We start from the raw sequence: 20,048 nt of genomic DNA, 5'->3' as shown, positions 1-20,048 counted from the left end.
TTTCTTTATTCATTTTTTTGACAATATGCCAACTGTTACTCGCACACACTAAAGCACTGTTTGTCTATCAATATCTGAATTACATCTTCAGTGGCTTGTTTGTGAGATCATAGCTATATCATTAATTGTGGTTCAGATAAAATGTATCTTATCTTGCATAGAATTGTTATTTGGGGTTTGTGCTATGTATATTTTGTTGGAATAGGCATAACTATTAACTTGAAGCTTTAAAAATATAACATGTTGATTTGTTTTTATAGCTGCATGTTATGAGGACATTTCCTCTGGTTTATCAAGGTAGCTCATGATGTGCTACAAACCCCAGCAGTAAACGCGATTAATGAAGGCAGTGTTTGAGCCGTATCTCATTACTCTCCAGTCTTATCTTATTCCTGCATGATATGGATCATCACTTGTCTCCTGCAGCACCATATGCTGAAACAGCAGCCCTACTAGTGGCACTTAACCGAATAAGAAGCGATCAACTCAAAACTGAGCTAGAGGGCAGCTAGCAGCTAGCACATAGATGAACTCTGAACCTAAATCTGTCTTGTGTTATGTATTTAAACTTAAGTGGACATGAAAACAGAAGTTACAGTCTTTCTGTTATGGTCTTTTCTTCCCTGTTGTGACATATATCTGAGGGTGAGTTTACACGACAATGATGTACTAAAAACGGAAAGGTATTTCCATTGCTTTTTTCACGTACAGACGACAACGTTGTCAAAACGATCCACGAAAACGACTAGACGCTGTATTAAGCTGCCAGGCCAGTAGTTGACGATGTCACTTTGTAAAGAAACACCAAAGCACCCGGAAGGCAAGCCTGCAACCTGTCCTTTAGCCAAAAAGCTTAACAGCTAAAGCTAACACTTCGGCTTTGGCGGTATACGAAGGGAAGGATCAAGCCTTTTATATGGATATTAATGGAGGAGATCGCTTCACTACGAGGCATAAACAGCTTTTGTGAGGAAATAGGTCAATTTAATGACTTGAAAGCCTGTTCGCTAATCTTCAACATGTTTTACACTAAACAATACTTTTGTTTGGGAACTGTATGTAGATTTTACCTTGATAAAAAATTTATTTTTTAAGAGAAGGTAAATTCTTGTTTGTGTCGTTTACATGGGGACGATTCGTCGATAATAGTATCGTTTTCAAAAACTTGCACTTTGAAACTCAATTTAAAAAAAAAACTTGCATTTTCAGGCCCCCGAAAAAGTTGTGTAATTGAACGTCCAAAATGAATAAAAAGCTTTCCGTTTTTAGTTGAAAATGGTGTCGTGTAACTGCCCCTCAGGGAAACAGTGTCAAGTGTTTTGATTGGTTCCTGTTTTCCTTTCTTTTCTCACCACTCCTTCGTTTCTTTGGTTACTGTCATTTAGTTCAGATGTATCACCTGTGTTTAGTTAATCTTCATCATCTGTATCACCTGTGTTCTGTTAATCAGTGTAATCTGTGTTTGTATTTAAGTTCCGTCTGTTCTGTCAGTCTTTACAGACTGTTACATTTTACTGTGTGTTGCTAGTTTGCTATCTGTTCTGCTGTCTTGTGATTTACATTAAACCTTAGTTTGTGGAAATCTTCGTCTCCGTCTGCCTTCCTGCAATCACCCGTGACAAACAGCTTCTTGAACAAAATAAAAAAAAATGCATTTTTTTTTATTTTGTTCAAGAAGCTGTTTGTCAGCAGGACTTTGATTGGATCATTGTGGTTTGCAATTGGTCGATCTCATGTGAGTGACAGATTGTCCCGCCCCCATGCCAGTAAACACATCATCAGAGAAGAGATGTCAACACAAGAGGGAGGGGAAGTTATTTTGATTAAAGTATATGAAGCCACATGTATTAAAAAATATATATATATGATGTGCAGAAATGAATAATTTATAATAAATACTGCAATATTCTATAAAAAAATTGTACATGGTGACTTTAAAGAGGCAGTCTGTAAGTTTTTGTTGAGGGTGCGCTGGCTGATATGGTTGTTTTGGACTTTTTTGTAATGGGAAAAAGAGTGCACAGCTAAATAAATGAAATTACAAATTTATGTCAGGAATTATGAACAATATATTATCGTTATGCCAATAATTCACTGGGTGAATATGAGACTCAGAATACCTTGTTTTAATAGCCTACGATTTGATGCGTTATGTCCGGGATTTTATGTCTTAATAAAAAATAATATATAAAACAGACATTAGATAATATGCATTCTGTAAAGTTGCACATGGTAAAAGACAAATACAGCAAACAATGCTATTATCATTTTACTCAAATAGTAGAAAATGCCTTTTGGGCAAATGCCTTTCAGCCATTTTGTACTCTCACAGAGCAGGTGACAGAGGATGTAATGAAACAGCCCAGTCAGCTTTGTGAATACATACACACGCACAGAAGCATTCTGGGGAAATGACATTGGCTAGGAAATTAGATTCCCACTGGGAAACAGAACATCCAGGCTAAGAACGGACTCATTTAACTAATGTTGCTGGGCTCAGCCATATACAAAGCATATTATTTCATTGCTAAATGGTAAATAATAAAGCATCCTGCATGTGTCTGAATTTTGCAACCTTCCTCAATAATATTGATTGAATTAATAGCTGAAAGAGAAAGTTTTCAGCTGACATTTTCTTTTACATGGTTACAGTCAGAATGAGTGTGTGATATATTTGTCATAAATATGGAACAGAAAGTTAATTTCCCCTTTATAGGGCATTGTTGCTTTGGCAGGTCATTTGACAGGTGAACACTGCATTTTCACCTTGTTTTTGCTGCCTTCTCACTCTATAAGAGATGACAGATATATAACATCGGCATTGTGTATTATACATGTGGTATCTAGACCTTCCCACTATTCGAAATTAAAAGGTGTCCATTGATTCCTCCGAAAGGCAAATAAAGCAATCTCATGCGCCTTCCTCATTGAGATTCACTGTTGAGCTTTGATCTTACCCAATTATGTTGTCTGGACATCTGATGCAAAATCCAGTTCAAGGCTGAATGCTGCCCAACCATGTATTGTACACATTGATTATCCAAAATATGTCACTTTTAATAATGACAAAATTAATACTTTTGCAAATGTATTCAGTATGCATGGGTCCCACTTGTTCCAATCTGTTGCAATATATTATATTTTTCCAAAATGTGGACTGTTTTGATTTTTTTTTTCTACAGAGGCTAATGTCGAGGCTAATGTAGCTAATGTAGCCTTCCTGTAGCTCAAACAGTAGAGCGCTGGTGGTTGCAATGCCAAGGTCATGGGTTTGATTCCCAGGGAATGTAAATGTGTACCTTGAAATGCAATGTAAGTTGCTTTGGATAATAGCATCTGCCAAATGCAAATGTATTAATGTTATAGACCAAATAACATACTGAGACACAAAGCTGAATTTTCAGCATCATTACTGCAGTCTTCAGTGTTATGATCGAAATCATTCTAATATGATGATTTGATGCTCAAGAAACATTTCTGATTATTATCAACGTTGAAAACAGTTGGGCTGCTTCTTGTTTTAACCATGTATTTTCTTTGATGAAACTAAAGTTCAAAACAAAAATAGATTTGTAACAATTTAAAAGTCCTTAGCACGTTTGATCAACATCCTTAGAAGTATTAAGCTAAAAGTAGGCTATTAATTTCCTTTTTAACACTTCTATTGCATTCAGGTTCATTTTGAACTGGAAGAGGTAGACTACATCATTTTTAATAGCCTACAAAGATGACATTTTGTAAGTGTATTGTCATTTTTATATATATATATATATATATATATATATATATATAAAAGAGATATAACCATTTAAGCTAATGCCTTTGGGCTGCATTTTGTTTATAAACATGCTAGTGCATACACACACAATAATTCTGAGATTAAAATAAAAAAAAATATAAACAAATTAATGTCTTAATGTGTTTATAGAGCAAAAGTACTTAAAGTAGACCAACCTATTTTAAGGAAAGAGGGAAAAGAAAAAGTCCACATTTCACTTTGCTGTCACCTATTGATGAATCATTGCAGAATTAAAGAAGATTCAAGCTGTTTATCATAATGTTTTCATACAAAAGTAAATGTTTAAGTAAAAAGAACATATTTTGTTTGAAAACATTTCAGAGTAATATTGTTGTTGTTTTGGTGATGTTGTTTTGTTAGGAAAAGAATATGCAAGTTTGACAAATTTAGACTATTTTGAGCAGTCATGAATGATAAGATTCAAATTAATTTAATTCTATTTAAATATATATGTTATATATATATATATATATATATATATATATATATATATATATATATATATATATATATATATATATATATATATATATAATACATATATATCCCTGCATCACACTTGTTTTTGTCGTAGCTCTGTGACATTTTACATTTCAAAGAATTTCTTGATTTTTCAATTAATAAAAAGGGGGTAAATGAAGTAATGGTAAAAACATTCAAAACCATTGTGCATTCAGTCATTAATGATAAGTTACTGATTAGATACATACAATATGGTTTTAGTCCAAAAATATTAATTTATGACTGTTTTATAAGCTTATATTCCACCGGGTCCAAACAGACCCAGCAATGCAAAAAGTGTGTAGTTTTTTTTTTTTTTTTTTTTTTAAGCATTAGGAGGAAAAAATTAAATCGTACTGATCCCAAACTATCCAACCAGTATATTATTATTACAAGGACTTGAATTTTTATCTATTCAGAAATTATGAAAACCTCAACCGACCAATCAGAATTAAGCATTCCATATATAGGCATATATATTCTAATTATTTGTTTATATTGAAAATATTAAAATTGTGAAACTGCATGATAATCATTGATTAGTTTTGCATGTATTTTTAATTGCATTAATAAGTGCTCTGAGAATCATGAAGTGCACTAAAGCAGGTTTCCTTTAATAAAGCGATAATGAAAGCTGGTTTCCTAGGCAGACAGCTGGAGGCTTGTAGACCGATACAACAGCGCTGTGTGGGAGGGAGAATGATAGCGGCTCTGTCAAGGAGGATATTTACACCGGAGAACCGAAACATCACCGCACGTATGATGAAAATACTTTATATGTAAAGAAGGGATGTGGTTACACCGAATAACATGCGAATAAGGGAGTAAAGAGACATTTAATTGTTCGGGGGTAAGATTTAACCTGTTGTCTTTCTGATAACTGTATCGCTTTTGTCTCTAAATGATGCATGAGCGCTGCTAGATGAATAATGGAAAATATACGCTGCGATTTGATTGTGTGACTATAACAAGTCCCGTGAGAGCAACAAAGCACCCGAAAGAAAGATAGCAGAAAATGATTTGAGATTTTCTCGCAGGGATGGTATGTTTTGAAAAGAAGAAAGTGATTAAATTAGTGCTCACTGAAAGGCGCGTTGACTGCTGTTTTTGCCATACTGCTAATTATAGTGCACTACTAAGTGCACGATCAGTTCATTTTTCATATGTAAGTTTTCATACTTCGTTTGGATTTAGACTTATTGTTTTTTCATCAAAAATTTTCACACAAATGTCAGAGATTTAACTTGTGCTAAACACACAACAACACTAGGCTATCTATCACAACAAAGCACGCGAGCATCAGGTCCTTTGGTTGTACCTCTTACATCATTCGTCTGCGTTCATCAGCACATTTTCTATATTATTTTGGAAAGCTTTTATACATTTCTTGATATTAATTTCCTTGTTTGTGCTTATCATTATCGTCTAGCCTTTAGAAAATAAGCGGAGTAAAATGAGTCTCGACAGACCTTGACAGTTCGTCCAGGAACAGGTGTTGCTCTGTGCTTTTTATTTGCATGTTTCAGCACTGTTGACATAGGCTACAGTATCTCATAGTTAAACAGCATGAACCACTATGATACTATATGCTACATGACAGCTTGGTGGATGTGATGTACGTATTTGTGTTTATAAACTCGTACTGTGTAAATTATTGACAATGAGCAATTCCATTTGTTTTGTTCATCACTCACTCAATGCAACACAGTCGGATAAGGCACAAAATGAGCCTAACCGCTCTCTAGTCAGTGACGTAACACTGATATCAAAGATTGCTTTTCTTTTGATCCAGTCATGCATTGCAAGCCCAAGCCTCCTTCAAAGGATGCACTGGCATATTTCCAAGATGAGGAAGATTTCAGGAGCACGTCCAACAGTGGCATCTTGGCCCAGGCTCTGCTCGCTGGAAGTGCCTGATTTGCATTAACAGAATAGATTTTTTGAGATAGCCTACTGTCCCTTCCTAAAATAGAACACATAGGGATGCAATATCCTTGACAATTCATCAGTAATGATATACACACATGCATATGCAAACAGATATAAAGAGGATGTTACTTGGACACTTGCACAATACAACATATAGCTAAAAGTGAAATGTCGCATAGCATGGTCGACTTAACAGAAAGTGGCTTGAGGCTGCTCTTCACATGCTTTTATTACACTTCACTGTTCAGTCGCTAGAGCCAATTTGACATCACAAGCCCCTTTCATCTCAACTGAAAATGCCTATAATATTGCCTATAATGTGTGTATTGAACTTTATTTACACCAGGAATACGTGCAAAATAAAAACACAAAATACATGTAACTATCTTTAAGGATTGTTTATAATGTCAACATCTCATGTGATTGTTACATGGGGTGTTGTATTATTAAAATACTTTAAAATGAAATATCTTAGCTACTTTACATTTTGAGGTAAAGTCAATTTTAAAAATCGAGATATTGATAGTTTTGCATGTAATGTGTTGCATCTAATCTGTTTTGTAAGTTGCCGGCACATGAATAATTCTCATCCTCTTACAGATCATATTTCTTGCACTGTTAAAAAAAGGCCTTTTTGAAAGACATCTCGGGGACCATGGGCTCAAAAGGAGTAGAGAGACGTAAACAGGCCACCCCTGGCCAGACCCCCGAGGGCAATGTGGTGATGAGCTTCAGTTTCGAAAGCTATCAGCTGGAGGAAGAGGACTGCCAGGTGAAAGACATCTCTGATAAAGGAGTGCTGGCCCTTTCAGAACCTGGTGAGTCTCTGCTGCATATGATGTGCCTCAATGGAAAATTGTCACCTGAGTCACTATTTCATATTTGGTTGGGCAAGGATGAAGACTCACCTTGGTTGGAAAGGTTACATCACTTGGCATGTATGCTAGGTCTAATCATGTTAGGTGGAGAGTCTGTTGTCCCCTCATGTTGCCTGGCTACAAAGGTCATGCTTATTAAATCAAGGGATCAGGAAAGGGGTTACTCCATGATCCTTGGTAAAAGCTAAACGTATAATAAGTTATATTTTACATTTGATACCATATGCACTAAAGACAGCAAGAGGCACAAAAGTGCTTCCATCAATCAGTTCCTCGTCCAGAGAGAGAGAGAGAGAGAGAGAGTGAGAGAGAGAGACAGAGAGAGAGAGAGACAGAGAGAGAGAGAGAGAGAGAGAGAGAGAGAGAGAGAGAGAGAGAGAGAGAGAGAGAGAGAGAGAGAGAGTGAGAGAGAGAGACAGAGAGAGAGAGAGACAGAGAGAGAGAGAGAGAGAGAGAGAGAGAGAGAGTGAGAGAGAGAGACAGAGAGAGAGAGAGAGAGAGAGAGACAGAGAGAGAGAGAGAGAGAGAGAGAGAGAGAGAGAGAGAGAGAGAGAGAGAGAGAGAGAGAGAGAGAGAGAGCGCAAAATGTCAAATGTCTCATACATATGCATAAATATACTTCAAAGAGACTGCAGACTAGGCTGGGAGCCAAATATTTAAAATGCATTTATTTTGAAATGTCACACACAAATAAAACATAGATGGGACAGTGTTTCTAACTCTGACTTGTTGTTTGTGCATACAAATGTGTGTGATTTCTGCGCATAGTGTTTGAAGAACCTATTCCAGACGACCGTTACCATGGGATCTATTTTGCCATGCTCCTGGCTGGAGTGGGCTTCCTGCTGCCTTACAATAGCTTCATTACAGACGTTGACTACCTGCATCATAAATTTCAAGGTACTCCATTATATTTATGCCTCATAACTTACCAAAACTGTGAAATTAATTAATTCATTTGATTTATGTTAATTTTTGTGATTTGTATATTTTACCGGCAAAGTGTGAAATCCCGGTATTGTATAGAATGCCTAGGCAATGTATAGAATTCCTGATGTTTTTTGCAAAAAATACATTACCTAATTCTATACATTACCTAGGCATTCTATAGAATGCCGGGATTTCACACTTTGCCGGTAACATATATATATATCCTCCTGGGACCCAGGAATACTCTTTTGTCCACTGTAGACATTATGTTTTAGTGACGCCATACATGCCACAGTCTGAATGTCCTGTAAAGATACCAAATGTTTGGAGGTTTTACCATGACAACAACTTTTACTTGGTCTTTAAAAATGACTGACATTAATTTGGTGATCACATTTAGCACTCTTATGGAAATATGATGATATTTTGTAATTATCATTTAAATCGGACTAATTTTCTTATTGCTTGCCATAAATCAACATCTCAGGAAAATGTTATGAGGTTTCTAATCAAAATATGACTTTCTGTTACAAAACAGGGCAGTATACTGTAGTGGACACCAGGACTTTAAGCATGTTTATCAGGCATATTGGGAGACACAACAAGAGAATAGCGAAATAATAATTATATGTCAGTATTCATTATGAAATATTAGATATTATTATGAAAAAGTTTTTACTCCCATTACTACATTTCTTTTTTCATCACATGTTGCCCCAAGAACATATTAATATGCAAATTAGATACAGTGTATAAATACATGGGCTTTGAATGGGTCTACCCATGTATGGCCATTTTACCCACATACAGTATTGCATAAAGTAAAATGGTATATCAATTAATTCCCTTACATCTTTCATAACATAGTTGAGAATCATCTTTATACAAAATTTGGTTTAAAAAAATCCTGAAAACCTAAAAATGTATTGGTGAATGAAAAAAAAAAAAAAAATCCTATTGTTTTTGCCTATACATGTCATTTTATTGTCCTCTACAGTCCTGGTGCCCACTACAGAGGTATAGCATAACATTTGAATAAAATATATTTAAAAATCCATTTGTTTCTTATGCTCTAAACAAAGTAAAGACATGAACAAAAATGCTAAACAAAATGTAAATATACAGTACATAGTATATAATAAGATGTGTATAATATATATAAAAAGTTTGGGGTCAGTATGATTTTTTTTTAAAGAAATTAATATTTTATTCAGCAATTAAATTGAACAAAAAAACAGTAAAGATATTTATAATGTCACAAATAAATGCTGTTTTTTTTCCTTTCAACAGAATCCTGAAATAATGCATCACTGCTTCCTTTTCACAGAAATAATAAGCAGCACAACCGTTTTCAGCAGTGACATTAATAACAAATGTATTAAAATAGAGAAAAGTTATTTTAAATGATAATATTTTTTCACAATATTACTGTTTTTTACTGTAATTTTGATCAATTAAATGCAGCCTTTGAGAGCAAAAATCATACCGACCCCAAACGTTTGAACAGTAGTGTAGACTGTAAACATAATATGAATCAGAAGATTTGTGAATTTTTATGAATTTTAAATATAAATCAAATGATCAGCAGAAGGTGCAACTTGCAACTCAGGTTGTGAATGGGTGATTTCTTCAACGGCTCTTTTTGTTAACATTTTAATCTTACAATAACTGTTAACTTGTTATGACTATGATTTTTCTTTTAAAACAAATCCAAAAAGGCTCAAACATCTGATTATGTTAATATTTCAGATCTGATATCTGAAATTGCATGAATCTTCTCTTTGTGGTTTGTGCATTCAATTTGGAAGTCATTTCCTCTTTGTCTTCTGTGTCCTTCAGGAACATCTATCGTGTTTGACATGGGTTTAACATATATTCTAGTGGCCCTAGTGGCCGTGATCCTAAACAATGTCCTGGTGGAGATGCTGAGCCTGCACACCAGGATCACTGTGGGTGAGTCTGTTTATCTAGAGAACAAAGGGATGGGGGAGGAGGCCGCTGATTGACCTGAGACAGCTGCTGGCCTGAGGGGAAAGCTGCATCACTCATCCGAACCTGAAGAATAACGCTTGCAAAACACAGAGAAATGCACACTAAGAAGATGGATCACATATAATGGAAACAGGAGAAAAACAAAGGGAAAGTGGTCGATGACACCACAAAAACACACACTGCCACAAACCCTTCACTAGTGACCATCAAGAATGGGAGCAAACAGGGAATAATTTCATGCTTTTAAAGAAATAGTTCACCTAAAAATGAACTTACTTACCCTCATGTGGTTTCAAACCTGTAAGGGGCCGAATAATGCTACCTATCAGATTGTGCTGCCAACACTATTTGCATTGTTTTAAGGGTAGGTTTATGGTAGGGGTAGGTATGGGTGTTAATAAAGCCTCAAACCACATGAATATGATTCTGGCAGTACAATCTGAGAGGTAGCAGAATTCGATAGCGAAAAACACCCTACTGTTTTAATGGGAGGTAGCGGGTAGCGCAAATCATCAGAACAACTGCCCATACAGAACGTGTTTTTTTCCATTCCACCGCGCTAGTTTTCCACTGTTTTTCAATGTAAACACGTGCTAGTCTTTAACCATTGCGCTCGCATCTTTTGCAGCGTTCCGCATTCTAAAAATGCGGCACTCAAGTTAAAATAAGTTTAACTTTTAAAAAACGCATCTCTAGGCCGTGCATTTTTTACTCAGCTGTCCCGCGTCTCTGTGTGAATGGCCCCTATGCATTTTTTTCTTCTTCTGTGGAACACACAAAAATGTCTCAGTGTTTTTTGTCTGTAGGCTCTTAGAAAAAAAGGTTGACTTTGGATTCTTGACTTTTTGGATTCTTGATTCTTTTGCTAAAAGGTTCTATATAAAGGTGAAATGTCCTTAACTATTACATTACTTTTATAAAGTGATCAAGTATGTTTACGATCTGTTAAGTTTAGTTTAAAATAAAAATCAATTAAAACAAAATTAATTAATTAAAGCTAAATTCATAAAATTACCCCATGATGGGAGCCCATAAAAGGTTCTATATATAGTATAAAGCACCTGACAGAATCCTTTAAAGGTTCTATATAGAACATTTTCTTCTAAGAGTGTGCAGTGTAAAGGCCCGTTCACACCAAGCACGATAACTATAAAGATAACGATAAAGATAACTATATATGCGTCCACACCAACGACCGATAACGGTCTTTTTATTCTAAGCACGCGCGCCCGGATGATCCAGATCCATTTTAAATGCGCGAGACCTTTAAATTAGAATGGATTCTGATTGGCTGTCAGTGTTTTATCGTTCGACAGCTGAAAAAAAAATCGTTCTGAAAGTGATCCTAACGATATCGTTCCTCATATCTTTATCGTTATAGTTGTGGTGTGAACTCTGTTATTTTTTAATATGGAGAACGATTTTTAGAATTATATCTTTATCGTTATCTTTATAGTTATCGTCCTTGGTGTGAATGGGCCTTAAGTCAGTGGAGTCCAGTTTTTGTTTTGGACCCCATTAACTTTCATTACATGGACAAAAACACTAAGACATTTTTCAAAATGCATTTTTGTGTCCCACAGAAGAAAGTCATACAAGTTTGGAACGTTAGGGTGAGTCAGTGATTTTTGGGTAAACTATCCCTTTAAGAGCCCTCCAAAAACAAATCAGGCCTGTTAAAACATCTACTATAATTAAATATTCAATGATATTACTTGCAAACATAGTTCGATTTTGAGCTGTGCTATGATTTGTTTATATGTGAGTTCATCTCTCGCAGGTTACCTCTTTGCACTTGGACCTCTGTTTTTTGTCACTATTTTTGATGTGTGGCTGGAGAAGTTCACCACAAAACAGGCATATGTCGTCAATCTGATGTCTATGGGGACTGTGGCATTTGGATGTACAGGTATTTAGTCATATTTTCCTTTCCGCAGAATCATGTTGGGTTGAGTTAGGCTCAGAACATTGTGTTCTCAACCATCTCCTGACATAACAGTCGTTTATGCTGTTGTGTCTCCAGTGCAGCAGTCCAGTTTCTATGGATACATGGGGATGCTTCCCAAGCGCTACACACAGGGCGTGATGACCGGAGAGAGTAAGAGGCTTTTTGTCATCAGATGTGGTTATGAAAAACCATGATGTTTGGGCAAACTGCAAAAACAAGATTCTCATTGCTGGTTTTTGTGTGTGTGTGTGTGTGTGTGTGTGTGTGTGTGTGTGTGTGTGTAGGCACGGCAGGAGTAATCATTTCACTCAGCCGAATCTTCACAAAACTACTGATCAAAAACGAAAGGGAGAACACCATCATATTCTTCGTCATTTCCATCTGTATGGTGCTGGTTTGTTTTGTCCTGCACATGCTGGTGCGACGGACACGTTTTGTCAAATACTACACGAGTCTGGCACGACAGGGCCTGTCCCATGCCAAAGACCACTCACACCATGGAACCCAGTACCAGGTCCACCATGATGTAATTGCAGAAGAAGTAAGATTTGTAAGTTTTGCATGTCAAATGTGAGAAGGACATATTAAGATGAACCTGTTTGTGGCCTTTCTCCAATCTGTTGTTGTTCTGAACTAGCAAATGGCATTTTCACCACATCTCAATTTTATTTTATTTTTTTCAGTTTGTGGTGGACATGAGATTTTAAAAAAAAATGGAATAGTCTCAGACTCCTTTGATTTCTTTAAAGGGGTGGTAAAACACGATTTCACTTTTCTAACTTTAGTTAGTGTGTAATGTTGCTGTTTGAGCATAAACAACATCTGCAAAGTTACAACGTTCAAAGTTTAAAGCAAAGGGAGATATTTGCTTTTAAAGAATTCAATTTCTAAGAACTACAGAAACGGCCAATAGGGACTACACGACATTCCTGTGGGCTTGCTGACATCACTAAGCCCAACATTTACATAAACCTCTCCTCTGGGAACACAATACATAGAGGGGGCGATGCCATTTTATGTTGCTTTGGAGAAGAGTTGTTGTGGTAGTAGAGTGCCGTTGCCGCTATGCCGTCGAAACGCTGTTATTTTCACCCAGATTGCAGGTCCACTTTGTTCAGTCTTCCTAAGGACGGTTACAATTTATTTTTAACTCGGTCCCTCATAATTATAATCCAAATGTCGCTCTCTGTGCTGCACATTTTCTGGAGGAAAGCTTCCTCAATCTACACGAGTTACAATGCAGGATTCACACAACGGCTTGTCCTGAAAGATCGAGCAGTTCCAACTTTAAAAACAGAAGCTGTTGTTTACGAGCCACAACATGTAAGTATTATTTTTTCGTTGATGAGTTTTCCTGTAATAGTTTGTATTGTTAATTGTACATCGTAGCGAGCAAGTAAACGAAGGACAACGCTGTTTGTCTCCACAAACCAGTTTGTTAAATGCTAACGTTAATTCATACTTATCCGACAAACACATACAAACTTCTGTTTAATATCACCAGCGCAGCGAACTTTGAATGTTCGTGGTTGTTGTCGTTTATGTGATCAGTGTAAGTTATTCTTTGATTATAGCTTTTATGTATTGTTTATCTACAGGCATGCTAAACATGGTTTGTGTTTGATTTGGCTACTGTTATAAAGCCGATGTTTAGTGTTCGTATTGGGTTAATAGTTCCGGCGACAGATATTTAGCTACAATCGTTTTAAATATACAAAAGTAACAGTGTCATATAGCGATCACAATAGATCTGCAGTCTTAAAAAAAAAACATACCTTTCTGAAACGTCCTTTAACAGCCGTTCTTGAACAGGTTCTGCTCGATCCTCTCCACTAACATTCTCTGGGTCTGATTCGGGCTCAAACTGGTATGGGAATATTAACGCCGTTGTTTACTGAAGCACAAACTACCGGTGAGGGTAAGGGGCGTTTCCGAAACAACGTGCACTTGGCGGTTAGCGAATCACAACACAGTGGTCCAGCAAACCAATCTGAGCCCATTGCGTATTTTTGAGGGCGGGGCTTCTTAGAACCAGGAAATCATCCGACCGTTTTTACAAGGAGGGACAGAGCAGTGTGGAATAATGGTTAAATATGTGAAAAATAATGCGAATTTTAAAAAACGAAGCATGAACACATGTTACAGTGCACCCCACAAACACGATCAAGCCTTAGAAAAAAGGTGTTTTACCACCCCTTTAAGGCTAACTTTTTATGAATTTTCTATCTTTTTGCATAATTTCACAAAATTACAGCTTGACTGGCAATGATGCACATTATAAACATACATTAATATGAACATATATTTTGTATTGATATGTATTGATATAAATATATTAATAAATTAATTATAAAATGAAAACATTAAAAATACAATTTGTACATATTAGCTATATAAAACATCAATACATCATAATCTAACAATATATACAAAAAAATATACAAAATGCAATTTGCTAATATATACATGTAAAAATATATATAATACATTACATAAATAATATGTAGATATTTATATAGATAGCTTTATACTGAATTTTCATTTAAAGCAAGTGCACTAACTATTCTAAGACTAAAAGTGTGGAACAAGGGTAAAACAATTAAATATAAATCCGACAGGATCCAAAATAGAAACTTAGCTAAATGAAAACGTTTATTAGAAAGTAAAAAGTGAATGTGCCTGTAGTCATCAAGGCCCGTTCACATCACAACTATAACGATAACAATATCGTTGGAATCACTTTCAGAATGATTTTTTTCCAGCTGATGAATGATAAAAACATTGACAGCCAATCAGAATCCATGCTGATTTAAAGAGCTTGAGCATTTAAAGCACGACAATAGCAGACAACAAACAGAACATTATCGTCAGCTGGTGTGGACACTAATATAGTCATTGATATAGTTATCTTTATAGTTATCGTTCTTGTTGTGAATGAATGGGCCTTTAACCCAGTCATGTGGTTTGAGTGTGTCCACAATGTGCTCTAGCTTTCTCATACTTTTGCTTTAAGTGTTTTTGTCACAATTACTGCTGCCCAGTCCAACATCTGAGGTCAGTTTTAGCAGGCGAAAGTCCCCAAAAATTCTGTGTAAATTAAACAACAAACCTTCTCTCTTTGTAAACGGAGGCCAGCTAGTGAGAGCTGTGCAGGTAAACCTCACTCCCCTGATCTCAAGAGCGACTGCCGCTAGGTCTTTAGCATCCTTGTTAGCGTGCCCGCTTCCCATGCAGGAGATGCCGGTTTGAGTCCGCTCGAAGCAGGGTGAGTAGGACAGAGGGGTTTAGAAATAAATAAATTCATGATCTGCTGGTAAGTTAATTGAAAGGTAGTTCGTAAATCTATTTAACTTAGCTGGACTCTGAAAAGACTGTTTTAGTAATGCATACTCAGCAGTGTTTTCTGTAAAATCCCACATAACTTCATTCTATTTGTGCCGGTCAGTGCTCTCTGAGACTGAGAAGGACACAGGGAGAGTATGATTTAAGTGCTCACTGCTCACTCAGGTGCAGGCGGTCCAGGCAGAGTAATATATGAAAGCACTTCAGAGTAACCTCATGTTTTTCCTGTGGGTGACTGAGCACTCAGCTGTTTCTCCCCTCAAGATTTCTTCATCTTCATCCAGAAATTCCTTGTTTAGATATCCTAAATGATTGCTAGTGGGATTTCTATCATAATTGGAAATTTATCCTAAATTCTCCATAAATATGTTCTAAGAATCAAAATATATTCTAATGGATTCCTATTTTTATTCCTATTATTAATTATTTCTTACATTAATGTTATTTTTTATTATTATTCGATCTGGTGAACTGGAGCTTAAAGGTGTAGCTACTCGGGGTATTTCTGCTGAGCAGTTCCCTGTGTGTGCTGCCATGGGACCCGAACGCTCTTGTTTTATTCTCAGCAAATTAAGGAGAGTGGTTTTACTAGCTCAGCCAGACCCTTAATCAAGTAATGGCCCTTCTCACAAAGCCTCTACATTTCTGCAAGTTCATCAAGAGAAGAATTACAAGATCTGAATTCAGTGCACGCGCTTACAAAGTTGCAGTAACCTGCTTGATGTGTTAGATTTTGCTACATGTATAAGTGAATGCAAGGTTGCCATACTGAACTAAAAACAATTATTGATATGTCATGCATTAGTCATATGTATGCAGATATAATGTATTCAGTATGAATTGTTCAGATGTCCTGTCTGTTTTCAAGGGCAATGGTGCAGTGGGCTCCACCCCAGCTGAAGACGGATGCACAGATTTTGCTGGAGGAAACACTTACGTAAGATTTGACGTTCCCAAACCAAAGATTAAACGGAGCTGGCCAGGCATCAAAGGTGTGATCTAACTTACAATACTTTATTTTACATACAGTGCTATGCATAAGTTTACACACCCATGCTAAAGTTGACTAAAAAGAGGAATAAAAAATCATCTTTTGGAAATTAAACTTAATGCCTTAATTAAAAAAATTAGGAAAAATCCAACCTTTAAGGACACCAATTTTCTTTGTGAATGAATAATGTATCGTAAATAAATAAATGTTCTTCCTTGAAATACAGGGTGCATAAGTTTGGACACCCCTATGTTAAATTCCCATAGAGGCAGGCAGATTTTTATTTTTAAAGGCCAGTAACTTCATGGATCCAGGATACTATGCATCCTAATAAAGTTCCCTTGGCCTTTGGAATTAAAATAGCCCCACATCATCACATAGCCTTCACCATACCTAGAGTTTGGCATGGTTTTATTTCAGTTAGCCTAATAGCTGGTTTGATTTGCATTGAGAGATGATCTTATGGAAAATACTCCATGCCAATCTCTAGGTATGGTGAAGATTGGTATGGTACATTATTCATTCACAAAGAAAATTGGTGTCCTTATTTTTTTTAATTAAGGCATTAAGTTCAATTTCCAAAAGATGATTTTTTATTCCTCTTTTTAGTCAACTTTAGCATGGGTGTCTAAACTTATGCATAGCACTGTATTACTCCTCATGCATGTTACAAAGAATGTATGATTTGAGGATGCATCAATATTCCAATTGTAGCCTGATTATTATAAATTATTTTCATGTCATGGCCAATAACTGAGTGGTTGATATCAAAAACCTATATTATTTTGTCTAAATAAATAAAAAATAAAAATAAAACACTAAAATGCATTTTTTAAATACTACAAAATAATTAAGGCACAGCAACATTATAATGTACAATTTGAAGTCATTAGAAGATCTATATTGGTTAAGTTTTTTTAATGTAAAAATATAAACTGTAAATGTGTAAATATGTAAATGTGAATATATGTATTTAATATTTTCAGATAACTTGTATGTTACTGTTAATGATATATTGTGCATTCCTAATAAGCTAAACTTTGCATATATTCTACCATTTAAAAGTTTGGGTACATTTTTGGTCACTTTTTGAAAGAAGTCTCTTATGCTCGCAATGGCTGCATTTGACAGTAAAAACAGTAATATTGAGAAATATTACTACAATTTAAAATATATATATATTTATGTAAATATATATATTTAAAATATAATTTATCCTTGTGATGGTAAAGCTGAAGTCTTTCATTACTCCAGTCTTTAGTCACATGATCCTTCAGAAATCATTCTAATATGCTGATTTGCTGCTCAAGAAACATTTCTTATTATCAATGTTTTTTTCAGGATACTTTTGATAGAAAGTTCAAAGGAACAGCATTTATTTGAAACATTATAAATGGCTTTACTGTCACTTTTAATCTAATGCATCCTTGCTGAATAAATCTTACTGACCTCAAACCTTTGAACAGTAGTGTAACCTGTCAAAAGCACCTAATGTTATTGGGTTAATCGAGCAATGACCCCCCTCTGTTGCAGACATGATCCTGCATCGCTATGTGGTTGCCCGGGTGATCTGGACTTACATGCTGTCTATTGCCGTCACGTACTTCATCACGTTGTGTCTTTTTCCTGGACTGGAGTCTGAGATCAGGAACGTCACAATGGGGGAATGGCTGCCCATCCTGATCATGGCCATCTTCAACATATCCGACTTTGTGGGCAAAGTATGTTCAGAGACATGGTGACATAACAGAGTATTTGTCGCTTTGAACGTTCCCTGAAATCACTTGATGTCTAATCTCGTCTGTCCGTGTGTGTAGATCTTGGCAGCCGTCCCGTATGAATGGAACGGAACTCGTCTTCTCTTCTGCTCCTGTGTGCGAGTAGTTTTCATCCCTCTGTTCATCCTGTGTGTGTATCCCGCTCAGAAGCCCATCTTCAGCCACCCGACATGGCCTTGCATCTTCTCTCTCTTCATGGGCATCACTAATGGCTACTTTGGCAGTGTTCCCATGATTCATGCTGCAGGCAAGGTGGCACCTGAGCAGAGGGAGCTGGCAGGTAAATGTATCACTCCGTTTAGATTCATGGAGTATAAATGCAGATTAACAGATGCTTGTAGACAAGTCTAAACCTTCAGAAAGAGGCATTTATAACCTCCTCTCTAGAGATGCAGCAGGCAGTAAATTTAGTTTGCGTGTTTTTGTCCCACAGGGAACATAATGACTGTGTCCTACATGTCTGGACTGATGTTGGGCTCTGTGGTCGCCTATGCTGCCTACAGTTTCACCGCTTCAAGCTCCATCTTCCACTCAGAGACTGGCTACAACTTCACCCAGGGGTACTAGTGCCCTATAGTCCAAGCCAAAAAAACATATCTGTTCCTGTCATCAATCTCATCAGGCAGCACCTTTGCCACACTGTGTAGCAACTCCGCAGTTCCCATAAATCAGACCTCTGCTGCAGGCTTCTTTTGGCCCACCTGCAATGCTGTGTGCCTGTGAATGTAGTCAAATAGATGAAGAAACAAGCTTTGACACTGTAAAGAGTTATATATATATGTGTGTGTTCTAAGTTGTGTTGCCTCTTTTGTTCTCTGAGAGTGTTATCTTCATGTTGCCAAATGTTCTTTGACGGCGCTTTGGTCAAGATGCCAAATGTTAGTTTTGTTGTGATAAAGCTGGCACTGGCAGCACTGTGAAAATCACTGTGGGGTTTCTTCTGGTTTAAAGTCTGACTCCACATTTTGTGTTGTTATATGGTATTGACAGACAAACATGAACGTACATTCTGACAAGACTGAGGAACGGTACTAGATGAGGGTCATTATGTCTGGATGCATGTAAAAGGGATTTGCCGAAAAGAAAATCATAGTGCAATATGGATACTGGACCTTTTGGCTAAAGCTAACTGAATGTAAACATATCTAAATAAAATGTTTTTTTTTTCTTCTTTGTAAACTTTCCTGCATTTTTCTTTTAGATTTTTTTTAGTAAAGTTATCTTTATTTGGGGTGTGTGACAGTATTATTTTAAAACTGCAGTCAAGTCAAGTCACCTTTGTTTATATATCGCTTTATACATAACAGATTCCCATACAGAAAAAAAAAAATATTGAAATATATTTTAAAGTGTCAAAAATATATGTGGCATATATTCCAAATACATTGAAATATATTTGCATTGTTGTTCACTTATATTTATCATTTTGAAATATATTCTGAAATATAACAAAAATATATGATGTTAAGTGTGAAATATATTTACATTTATAACATGTAATGTAAAATATATGACAAAATATATGGCCATAAAATGTTTAGCTTGCTAAAGAAGGGTCGAAAATGTATTTTGATCATAGTAATTCCTCTACCTTTTCCCTTATACACAACAGTAGGCTACCATATTTCACTACTGTATTATGACACACAGCTATAATAAAATACTGTACTTACATTTAAATGACTGCAATGTAAAATGACAGATATTGCTTTCCTGGGACTATTGGGCCATATTAGGTGGCACGTACCTAACACTAAGTGCAATTATTAGGTTTATTGTTGTTTTATTGACATCTTTCCTGAAGTCATTTAAATATTGAAAATATGCACAATATTTATGATGCAAGTATAACAGTGACACTCCAACAGTGAAGTGCACTTAAACAATAGATAGAACTCAGTGTCTAACACTGCATACACACACTATTAAATAACTCTATTCAATTCTGTAAAAATAGGCC

The 20,048-nt window shown here is 36.0% G+C and overlaps 1 protein-coding gene across 2 annotated transcripts; it reads left to right on the top strand.

Annotated features, from left to right (window-relative positions):
- Window positions 1-4,967: 4,967 nt before the first annotated feature.
- slc29a4a (solute carrier family 29 member 4a) lies at window positions 4,968-19,405 on the top strand. Of its 2 annotated transcripts, none has more exons than XM_081365167.1 (11): window positions 4,968-5,150; window positions 6,830-7,047; window positions 7,876-8,007; window positions 9,877-9,990; window positions 11,810-11,938; window positions 12,053-12,127; window positions 12,262-12,518; window positions 16,188-16,311; window positions 17,844-18,031; window positions 18,128-18,368; window positions 18,522-19,405. In XM_081365167.1, the coding sequence occupies exons 2-11, from the start codon at window positions 6,885-6,887 to the stop codon at window positions 18,653-18,655; spliced, it is 1,557 nt and encodes a 518-aa protein (XP_081221293.1). In that variant the 5' UTR covers window positions 4,968-5,150; window positions 6,830-6,884; the 3' UTR covers window positions 18,656-19,405. The 2 variants fall into 2 exon arrangements, with proteins under 2 accessions (XP_081221293.1, XP_081221294.1); XM_081365168.1 differs by having other exon boundaries at window positions 4,972-5,057; window positions 18,522-19,262.
- Window positions 19,406-20,048: the final 643 nt, after the last annotated feature.

Source organism: Scardinius erythrophthalmus (assembly GCF_964197995.2).
Source record: "Scardinius erythrophthalmus genome assembly, chromosome: 1".
NCBI classification, from domain to species: domain Eukaryota; kingdom Metazoa; phylum Chordata; class Actinopteri; order Cypriniformes; family Leuciscidae; genus Scardinius; species Scardinius erythrophthalmus.
This window is presented reverse-complemented; position numbering and strand designations above follow the sequence as displayed.